The sequence below is a fragment of the Haliotis cracherodii genome, unplaced genomic scaffold (assembly GCF_022045235.1).
Source record: "Haliotis cracherodii isolate W230 unplaced genomic scaffold, xgHalCrac1.p SCAF_20, whole genome shotgun sequence".
In the NCBI taxonomy this organism is placed as follows: Eukaryota; Metazoa; Mollusca; class Gastropoda; order Lepetellida; family Haliotidae; genus Haliotis; species Haliotis cracherodii.
In genome coordinates this window covers 6263402-6275381 of record NW_027266276.1, presented here as the reverse complement: position 1 = coordinate 6275381, position 11980 = coordinate 6263402, and the positions used below count along the sequence as shown (strand labels likewise).

Sequence of the window (11980 nt, the reverse complement as noted above, 5' to 3'; positions counted from 1 at the left end):
AATCTTCTGCGCATATCTTGTATATAGCGGAGTTGTTGATACAGAACATATCGATATCGCACGAACTTTTCTGAATGTCGGACATGTGATAATGACGAAGTACGAGGAACACGAGATAACTGATGAGTCGTGATAGCGTAAGGGATATTCTGATAAAAGCAGGACCTGTGAAGATTCGGGTGAGAATAGGTCTTCAGCAACCCATACTTGCCGTAAAAGGCGACTATGCTTGTCGTAAGAGGCAGCTAACGGGATCGGGTGGTCAGACTCGCTGACAAGGTTGATGCATGTCATCGATACCAATTGCGTGGATCGATGCTCATGATGTAAATCACTGGATTGTCTGGTCCAGACTCGATTATTTACAGACCGCCGTCATATAGCTGGAATATTGCTGAAAAATATTGCGTAAAACAACAAACCAATCAACCAATAAAAACAGCTGCAGTTAATTTAATAGTGTAATGCTCTGAAAACGCCCTAAAGTCTCTGAAAATATATACATTTTATAGAAACAAGCAGCTACATTAAAATCGAAAAGTATCCACACAGAGATGGGAGATTCAGTATCTAATCTAGACTTGCTTAATTTAGGACTTTCGCATTACAGTTAGGGTCGGGCGGAAGGGAAAATAATATGGTTCGGGGACTGCGAGAAAGACTTTACTTTTATTAACAACCCTTTCAAATGTCATCTTGAATATGTGCTGGTTGCTTTCAGCAATAGTCCAGCCATATGACACCAACAATAAGCTTCACATACACGTATATTACTTCGGTAGGTAATCGTCGTTTTATTTCTGTATAAGTAATGTATACTTTACCCTCTTGGTGGCTACAACTACTACCACAAACAAACAGCAAGCCCTCTAGTCAAAATCTTCATCTTTGATCGTTAAGAAACGTGACGATCCGGTGTATAATAAGTCTTCAGCAACCCATGCATGCCGTAAAAAGTGACCATTCCTGTCATAAGAGGCGACTAACGGGATCGGGGGGTCAGGCTCGCCGACTTGATTGATGAATGTCATCGATTCCCAATTGCTTGGATCGATGCTCATCGTGTCAATCACTGGATTGTCTGGCCCAGATATAGACTAGATTACTTACAGACCGCCGTCATACAGATAAACAACAAATAAACAAACTTTGTTGAGCAAAGTTCAGTAGCATTTATCGCACGTGATGAGTCAGCTGCAATAGACATGTTTGGGCCTGGGCATTAGAATTGCCAACTGTGTTGCAAAACGAACATGTTTCTTGAACGATTTGTCTTTACTTATCATCAGCAGAATCTCTGCGTACAAAGCAGACATAGTTTTTAATTTCTACAAAATCTGTAAATGTGTTATTGTGTGGCTGAATTGCTGGTCAGCACTTGGATGTCTGGTGTGTTTACAGGCAGACGTACTGCTGTACGGTGTCGGGCAACAAACACATACTTATTTTAATGCATAATGGGTAAGAGGATGTCCTTGTATTTCTCACATGACTTGCAGGCAGCACTTGGGTTACCTCCACAATTTATCTATTTTGTGCTTTGTGCCCACCACTTCACATGAGGAATACATGCTTAATTTTGTTCATCGAGTTGTCACATGGTCAAGCTGCCATCTGGCTGTTGTACATCTTCCCGAGGCAAGAGAGTTAACTGACTTTAAAAGTCCAGTTTCCACCCTTGCCGAACTAGGCTGGAATTGCTGGGTTCTATCTTAGCGCCACCAGTGGCTATTACGAGTTATGTCCCTTCTAAGCCTCTCCTGTAGACCAATCAGATTCCACCTTTCGTATCACTTGCATTTGCTTCTCAGTCAAGACGATAGTGACTAGTACAGGTTCTACTACACCAAATCAGAACCAGTTTGGACAGTGCGGTTTTCGAGAGATATCTGCAGGCTGTGATTGGAGGATATTCTGTAAGATTTTTATGTCTTTCAAATGTACATCCATCGAGTTATTAAAACTGACCATGTTTTTTCTATATTTAGTACTGTCTTTTTGATGACAGCTATATTCAAGTAGGTGACATTTGGTGCGAAACCGGGGGTGGTGTGTTTAGCTTCCTGTACTCGGAAAAGGAGCTGGCTAAGCTAGTCATTTTTTTATTTTTTTATTGCTGCTCTAAGGCCAAACTGTGCACACACGTACAGGTAATAGCTGTTGAATGCATAGTTATTTTTTTTTTAAAAATAACGTTACTATAGAAGTCTATGGGAAAACATTTGGTTGTGTGTAACCTGTAACCAAGTGACTACCACCACAGCCTATGGCTGTAAAAATCAACCCGTAGCGCATAGGGTCACGTTTGTAGTGATATCACCGCGTTTGGTAAAGTAATTCACACAATTCAGTGGTCGATATCGTGGGCATTTGATCCACGCCTTTTGGATTCACACAGTCAACATTTCGGTTGTCTCTACATTGATCATTGTATGTGTGGTTGATGTGGAAAGATGTATGTCGTTTTATCGCCACAATAAACAATATTCCCACAGCATCATGTACGTAATCGATCCTTGAACGAGTGGTTGATATCATGAGCAACGCCCCAAACCTTTGGTATACAATGACATGCATCAACCAAGTCACCGAGCCTGACCACCCGACCCCGTTAGTCGCGTCTTTCGACAAACATAGTCGCCCTTTACGTCAAGTATAGGGTGCTGAAGACCTATTCTACCCCGGATCTTTATGGGTTTTTCGACCAGTAATAGAGTAGTTAATGGGGACCATTTACAACCCAGGTCCGCATGGGGCGCCGGAATTTGCTATGCTTCGTTACGTCCCTTAGTTCGGCCAGGATCCGTTGGTTCAGGGTTCGAATTAATAATTCCTCCAACAGTAAGTTGACATGCCGTGATACATGAATAACTGAAAAGCGGCGTTAAATCAATTTCACTCACTCACTATTAAGTTAAGTGTAGCACTTGCAACATATTTCAGTCTCCATGGTGACTTAAGGCTTGAGTAACAATAAGCAATACACACTATTTCAAACAAAGAACTCTTTGCTAATAGAACAAAGAAATGAAAGTATCCATCTGAGCGTATAATTCAGAAATAATCTAGCATAAATAATCTGGAGAGAATATCGCATTCGCATTATCTTATTATATGATTTTAAAAGGAAGACAGGTTTTTCAGCTAAAATATTATTTATTATATTTATATATATTTATTATATTTATGTATTATTATACAACACATTCCCGATATCATCTTCAAGCATAGAAAGGCATTCTTTCAGGATTAGAACTTCATTTTCTTTTCGTCAAAGTGAGTCTCGCCAGTACTTGACTGTCTTGTCAAGAAGCCAAGGAACACCATACAAATCAGGAGGCAGAGGCACACGCTGAAAGATACAAAAAGAATCACCATCATCATCATTATCATCATCCCCATCACGACAGTCGACGAGCGTCCACTGACCGCATATCGCCGGGGAGAGGTGTGTACCTTTACGGTACAAGGATCTGCTGGTCGATTGGCATCAGCACCATCTTCACATTCATGGGTTCCACAAAAGAGGAAAATGTCCAAGACACGCGTTACTTTTGAGCGTTCCTCCCACATTAATGTGACACGCCGTGATATGATAGAAGCACCGTTCAAAGCGTCACGTTCAACTCTAAAAAGACGCGCGTGGCCCAGTGTCTAAGGTGCCGCAATCTCGTGGGTCGAATCCATGTCTCTTAACCTTGCACGCATCTGCTGATTGTGGATTGGAGGTGAGGTGAAATGGGGTTTAACGTCGCGTCCAAGATTATTGCACTTATAAAGCGACGTGCATGTACGTGTGTGTGTTTGAGTGGCTGCTTGTACTAGTCCGATTTATAGTGCTAGTTCACTGAGATACCATGCCGCAGTTTAACATGAATACCCTACTCAGACACAGTATACTGACTCCGAGCCGACCAGTCCTTGTTTTAGCCCCTTAATGCCGAGCGTCAGACAGGGTAACAACAAGTACCATCAATTAACGTCTTTTGGAATGGGGAATCGAACCCCGGACCTTCCGCTCTCTGGGCGGACGCTCTACCACTAGACCACGGAGGTGGTCGATTGTTGATTGGAATACATTCTACGCCCGGATTATGAACCTTGGCATAAAAGCACGTGTACTCGTAACGAGTGAGTGAGTGAGTATGGTTTTACGCCGCTTTTAGCAATATTCCAGCAATATCACGGTGGGGGACACCAGAAATGGGCTTCACACATTGTACCCATGTCGGGAATCGAACCCGGGTCTTCGGCTTGACGAGCGAACGCTTTAACCACGAGGCTACCCGACCGCCCCTTACTCGTAACGAAATGGCTGTAATATTCCCGATGTAACGTTAAGTTTTAACTCATTCACTCACTGTGTGCAAGACAAATCCTGAATTTACACTTTTTGATATATTTCGTCTTTTTGTGCAGTTATGGAAAAAATAAGGGAATCGTGTAAAGAGTTGCGTCCCTTAGTCATGCCAGGATCCTATGATCGTGGGTTCAAGATTATAATCAATGGTTTCTCAGCTTATTGGTTTCGCATCACTTCGGGCGTTTCCCCCACGTCAAGCTAAACCGCCGTGATATAACTGAAATACTGTTCAAAGCGGCCTTAAACCCAACTGTTCGAGTAAATTACCAGTATTTCATTATTTCCCCTGTGATATGTTCTACTTACAGGATACATGCAAGGAGTATAGTGATTGTCTTGAGCGTGAAGATTGGTTGAGGCTGTGGTGGGGTTGGAGCCACGGCTGTAGTCGTTGCTGGAGGTGTTGTTATGGGGGTCGTTGTTTTGGCCTTGGGACAAGCGTACTTGCTCCTGAGTGAGAAGTGCTGGAAACGTACTGTGAGATTTTAAAAATTTAACTGGGCGTTAATTCCCAGAAATATAAGATGGTTAGTTAGCCTAGTGGGTAACGTGCTCGGTCGTCAGGACGAAAATCCTTGGTCGATTCCCAACATTGGTACAAAGTGTGACTACTCATTCCAAGTGAGCTACGCTGTGCCTTGATGTAGCTGGGATAAATTGCATACAGCGGTGTAAAACCTTGCTTTATCATTCTGACTAAAAGGGATAATTATGCATGTTTTGTTTGCCTGTCCATGTTGTCAGAGTCGGTATAAAAAGGGCAATATACGTTTAATGTGAAAATAGGGTGAACAATACACTAAGATCTTAACAGTAGAAAACTAGGCAGTGCATCTATACCCATCTAGTGCATTTATAATGCGCCAGGTTCCATTCACAAAGTGGATAGCGCTACACTATTATTAACCCGGTCAATGGATCAGTGAGCACTCGATTTTCATTCTCAGCTCCCTGGGGAGTATACAACTCAAGCTGCCTGTGAGGCGCTAGAAGGTTAATAGTTACCATCTCATCCTACCGGGTACCCACTCACTGCTGGGTGAACAGAGGCACATTTCGAACAAATGATTACTTTAATTACTCAGACATTCTCTCGATCTCACCCTGGGCACTAATCACAATCAAGCGAGGTCCCCAGGCTGTGCAGTACTATGAAGGACATACACCTAGTGAGTATTGTTTTACGCCGCTTTTAGCAATATTCCAGCAATATCACGGCGAGGGTCATCAGAAATGGGCTCCACACATCGTACCCATGTCGGGAATAGAACACGGGTCTTCGGCGTGACGAGCGAACACCTTAACCACGAGGCTACCCTGCCGCCCCTAATGTAAAACAGAACGGGGTGGTTAATCTGAACAAAACGTTTTGAAAACTTGTCTTCTTGCCCAGTGATCTCAGTTTTCAGGAGATATTCAGGCGTTAAACGACACAAAATATTACTACAAACGTCTGATATACCCACGTTAACATAATGGATCAGAAACTTGGAGAAAATTTGCATCCGGATACCTTCCGGATATTTCAGCTTTGTTTAACTTTTTTGTTAATTTTCAGATATCTATGTTTCAACTGAACAAATTGCTCTACCGAATTTTGTACATTTTGGGGGAAGGTATCCGGGCCGGAGACATCCCGCATTCAAAACAGGAAGGTGTCCGGAATATTTCTAGAAAAGGGAAACCTGACTTTTCGTGCTGTGTGTTGTACTTACATATACGGCTTGTGGCAGCTCCCCCTGAGCGGCAAACACCCCCTCCTCCCCCGCGTCACAGATCAGATGAATGTAGCTCTTCCTGTTGCAAGTACAAGTCACAACCATCAATCTCAGGTTGACCTTGAATATATGTGCCAGTTCGTTATCAGCAACAGCAATCAATCAATCAACAAATCAATCAATCAATCACCCAAGCAATCAATCATGTTTATTTCGTAATTCAGGCAACATGACCCATAGTACAGTAACTGTTGTAAATAAAGCGGTAAAACCCTTTCAAATAAAAAAAATCCAATAAATATCTCTGCAAAAAGCAGAGTCGATTGTGCAATACCGACTATTTCATGAGCACGTGTTTATAAATCACTATCAAATAGTTATGGCACCAGGTGTTCGCGAAAAGGCGAGCGAAACCTGAGCCACATTTTGTCACTGATGCGTCAGATTTTGAAATGACCTCCACATGTCTGCTACAAAACTGTTTGAAAGCTTTACTGAGGCCTTGAATGTTGTAACCTTGATCAAACAACTCCTGAGCAAGAGTCGCATGACCCTCTTTGAACTCTTGGTAGAAAGAGCATGCTCGACTGAATCTCAAAAGTTGTGAAATGTAGACACCAAAGGGTCGACGTGAAGGGAAAGTTGACTATTGGAAAGTTGAAGTCACCCCTCTTGTCATACAGTCTTGTGGAGAGTGTTTTGCCACTCTGAATCTTGATGCATAGATCTTAATATGAAACAGATGAGGCGGTCTCACTGGTCTCCTATATTTCAGGTTCAGGCGGGTAAATCAGTAAAAGGGAATTGGCTATTTGATTGTTATTGAACGATATCAGATCATCGATTTACCTGTAGCCTAAGTTAAACTTCTTGGCCTTGTTTTCACTTTGCCAATCCGATCAGAAATTCCGATTCATTTGTATAAAGAAACAGATCCGCGTTATCTCATTTTTTAATAATATACATAAATATACAGCTACAGTTAGTTGCCTTTTACGGCAAGCTTGGGTTGCGGAAGATCTATTCTACCCCGGATCTTCACGGGTCCTGCTTGATGTGGGAGGAAAGCCAGAAGTGATGCAGGTCTTAGACGTTTACCACTTTGATGAAACCCACGAGCACGGGTATGGTGCTGACAAACCTAGAAATATAATCGGGGCGAGCCGGGATTCGAACCCACAATCATAGGTTTCTGGCGTGCCCAAGGGACGCAACACTGCACAGCGAATTGCGGCGCCTCAGACAACTGGGCCACCCGTGCTCCCTGCTGAAAGTAGTCTATTGTATGATTCCGACTATATCATAATACTGTGTCAATGAGACTCTCAAATCGTGATGACACCAGATGTCAACGAAGATTGAATGAGTGTGTGATGTTTATATTTACAAAGCATTCTACACATTGCTGGAATGACCCGTTTGTAGTATACTGATGGATGTCGACACAGCAACACTCGCGACATAATTGTTTTATTAATAATTTATTACTGTTCTATAATCCTGTTTAGATCCAAACACTGATTGTGTAATGTGCGTTGACATTTTTCGACTCCGAACAATGTTACCTGTCATATAGCTGACTACAGACCAGGTTATAGATCGTGTTAGCTCACCTGACCACATCTGCGGATGAAGTGTATGCCAGGAACAGGTGTGTGATATTCTGGATAAATTCAGCTGTAGTGTCGGCCCCAAGTGTGTAGTCCAACATATTGTCGTGTTGACACAGCTGACAGCAATAAGGAAAACAAAAAGAAATATTTTTTACCGTTATTTTGCCTTTTACGACCAATGGAATCTGCTTCGTTAGATCATCGTGACTATTTATATTATGGCGTTTACCAAGCTAGTGCTACAATATGCTGTACCTGTATGATGAACATGGTCATGCCAATTGGGTAACTAAATTAAGGAATTGTCTTTGTAAACTTGGGTTCGGAGATGTATGGCGGTTTCAAATGTATGGAAACCGAAAGGTTTTTCTTAATATGTTTCAACAACATTTGAAAGACAATTTTCAGCAGATCTGGCATAGGGAACTTCTTGCAAATTCAAAAATTTCATATAATGCTTATTTTAAAACTTGTGTTAACTTTGAACCTTATTTGTCATTCTTAAATTCGCAAAAAATGAAAACAACCATCACGAGATTCAGACTGAGTTGTCATACTTTGGAAATTGAGAATGGACATCATCATCAAGAAATTTAAGAAAATGCAAACTTTGTAAATTAGACTGTGTTGAAACCGAGTACCACTTCCTGCTTAATTGTCCACCGTATGTCAAGTTACGGCAACTTTATCTCAAAGCAAAGTTCTGTTGTCATCCTGACGTTCATAGATTTTATATATTAATCACCAGATACATTATTTTTACAAATCTCGCAAAATATCTATATTATGCCGCTTAATGCAGGTCTCAAACGTTAACCACTTCGGCAAACCCACGAGCACGGGTATGGTGCTGACAAACCTAGAGACATAATCGGGGAGAACCGGGATTTGAACCCACAATATCATAGGTTTCTGGCAATCCCCTATTTAGAGAATAAACATCGTGAAGTGATTGAGTGCCGCTTTCTGTATTCAGACATTCAAGATATTTCACGGCGGTATGTTAATACACGAGTCGCTACCAGTTAGGCTAGTGCTCGAGAGCATGAGTGACGTTGGGTACGATGACACACAAGCAGCCAGGTCACGCATTGTAGCAATCCGTTTCACATTACTATACATACCTCGACATTTTGGCAATATTGAGACTCAGAGAAGCCGTAGCAGGGATTCCATGAGTAGGTATATGAGTTCGGGCCAAGGACGTCCTTGAACCTGGAGGTTAAACATATAGTTGTTTATTTTGTTTGTTGTTTAACGCCACAGCTATGTCTGTAAATAATCGATTCGGGACTAGACAATCCAATGATTGACATCATAAACATCGATCCACGTAAGTGTGATACGACGCAATCACCCAAGTCAACGTGCTTGACGATCCGATCCACATAGTCGCCTCTTACGACAAGCATGGGTTGCTGGTAACAACTTTGTTACCTGGAATCACCATGGGTTACAGTTGTAAGATAGTTATAGATGTGTGTTATCATGACATTTACTCAATCCGCTTTTCCGATCTATATTACTAGGATAACATATCGACACTCCCTCAAAATCGAACAAAAACAATTTTTTACAGTCTTGAAAAAAATGACGAAAGTCCCACAGTCAGTGTTTCCGGAGATACTGACACCTGATGCTATGGGAGTTCCCATGTGAATCCAATGTCACATATAGGGTTACAAGTCAAAAGACCCGTAAAGATCCGGGGTAGAATAGGTCTTCAGCAACACATGCTTGCCGTAAAATGCGACTATGCTTGTTGTAAGAGGCGACTAACGGGATCGGGTGGTCAGGCTCGCTGACCTGGTTGATGCATGTCATCGATCCCAATTGCGTGGATCGATGCTCATGATATCAATCACTGGATTGTCTGGTCCAGACTCGATTATTTACAGACCGCCGTCATAGAGCTGGAATATTGCTGAGTGCGGCGTTACAAACAAACAAACAAACAAACAAGTCAAAAATGTATTTTGGTTACATCTACTGACTCATACACAGCATCTGCCTAATGCAATTAGTGATGTCATTGCTCGAAAAACTAAAAACAATCCCATGGGAACTAAATTATTACTGTAAACTACTACATGAATCCTAATATTTATTGAATAATATATTATTTACGTATTATTCCCCTTGTTAAAAAAGATATTAGTTTAAGAAAGCCGATACTGAAGCATGTAGGTATTTGATATATACTGGGCGTCAATAGTGAAGGGTCACCTAGAAATGTAGGTTGTCAGACATGAACAAAAGCCAACAAGCTTCATAAGGTCTGAGTGAGTGAGTGAGTGAGTATGGTTTTACGCCTTTTTTTTGCAATATTCCAGCAATATCCCGTCTAGGGACACCAGGGATTCAAGCATTGTACCCATGTCGGGAATCGAACCCGGGTCTTCGGCGTGACGAGCGAACGCTTTAACCATTAGGCTACCCGACCGCCCACCATTAGGTCTGAGGATGTTGACAGTGGGATCAACAGTTGAAGAATATGTTGTTAATGTCTATGACACACTGATTGGATGATTATAAACATGGGAAAATGGACAAAGACTATTAAAAACAAAGAAGAGTTCAAGATTGAAGGTTATAGGAAAAAAGCTACCCAAAACACGCGCCTGAACGCAACGATTCGTTTGGATCATGCACGTGCACTACTTGAGAACTAACAGTCAATGTGGGTATAAAATGGTTCATTCCACATGCAATTATTCTGAAGTTGAAAATGCGACGTTTTTAAAAATCTTATCATCTGTCTGTTAATATTAGCCCACTCAGACACAGAATCCTGACTCCGAGACAAACAAAATTGTTTTGTATTTTAATGCCGAGCACCAGGCTTGGTAACAACAAATAGCATCTTTTTACGTCTTTTGGGGATGATGCAGAGGGGATTGAACCACCGACCTTTCGCTCTCAGACGGATGCTCTATCCACTAGAACACGGAGGGCCCACCCACCCGGATGCTCTATACACTAGAACACGGAGGGCCCACCCACCCGGATGCTCTATCCACTAGAACACGGAGGGCCCACCCACCCGGATGCTCTATCCACTAGAACACGGAGGGCCCACCCACCCGGATGCTCTATCCACTAGAACACGGAGGGCCCACCCACCCGGATGCTCTATCCACTAGAACACGGAGGGCCCACCCACCCGCCCACCCACCCGAGTACCAACCTTGGACTTCCATCTTGGTTTCCCAGCGGGGTAATATCAACTCTGCCAGACACGGTGTCCACCACACAAGAATTCAGTCCCGGGGTAGCCGCTGTGGCTCCTTGTAGGACTAAGCCTACAGCTATGACACAGAGATACACAGGGGTTGGCATGGCTGCTGCGAGAGTGTGAGGGCAAACTGACCTCGCGATGGATAATATATCACATGCTGATAAGATAATCAGTTGATATCGCATCCTTGTGATATACAGGGACCATTGACTCAGCTTTGAAGTTTTGTTATGAATCAAAGTAAAATATTATACAAAATAAAATTGTTGGATGGTGGCTAGAAATGTAACAAACAAGAAATGATTATTCGATGATGATGATGATGATGATGATGATGATGATGATGATGTATTTGTTACGGGTATCACAGTCGTGTTTTGGACCTTAAGTTTGCAACTGTTTTCAGCCAACTAACGTTTCATAACGTTTGTACTTATTTGTTCAAATCTTACCTTGCCCTATAGTTTGCAATTTAAGTTATTTATTTTAGGTGATATTTGAGATTTGAGCTTGTTATGTATTTGTCACATAAAGGTGACGCGAATGGTTTAAATATTTCATTTGGGGGACACTAGACATGGGATTCGAACCTGGACCCGGTATTCGGCATAAGGAGTGAACACTTTAACGACTGTGCTTCACATAAGAATTCGTTGCCCCGAGAGTTTACGGTTTGCGGTTTCTGGTCTTTGGTCTGTCAGAACGAGGGTTTCGTAATTTGTCGAAATATGGTCGATGCGAAGTTAAATTTCATCTCACTCAAACATCTAGTGAAACAGTCAACGGTCAGTTTCATCGCATATTATGTCGACTACTCACTCGCTTGATTTTGAATTATAATGACAGGTTTTTTACACGAATCTCTCACACTGCCTTGGGAGTTGGGGTAGCCTTGTTGTTATAGCGAAAGAGGGCATTTCTGGGGATACTTTCCGACACCATCAAAAGCAGTGTAAAACCTCTCACTCTTTTCATATCTAGGGATATCGGTGAAAATAAGGTTGATGTGGCATTGTCGAAAATATATTTCATTCTCTCTCTCTCTCTC

The 11980-nt window shown here is 42.1% G+C and overlaps 1 protein-coding gene across 1 annotated transcript; it reads right to left on the bottom strand.

Moving 5' to 3' along the window:
- Positions 1-3205: 3205 nt before the first annotated feature.
- On the bottom strand, positions 3206-11052 carry LOC139470311 (uncharacterized). Its single transcript, XM_071252674.1, has 6 exons — positions 10882-11052; positions 8819-8909; positions 7695-7810; positions 6079-6160; positions 4670-4827; positions 3206-3352 (listed from the first exon to the last, which is right to left on the bottom strand). Exons 1-6 carry the CDS (start codon positions 11031-11033, stop codon positions 3250-3252), a joined length of 702 nt encoding a protein of 233 aa, XP_071108775.1. The 5' UTR covers positions 11034-11052; the 3' UTR covers positions 3206-3249.
- Positions 11053-11980: the final 928 nt, after the last annotated feature.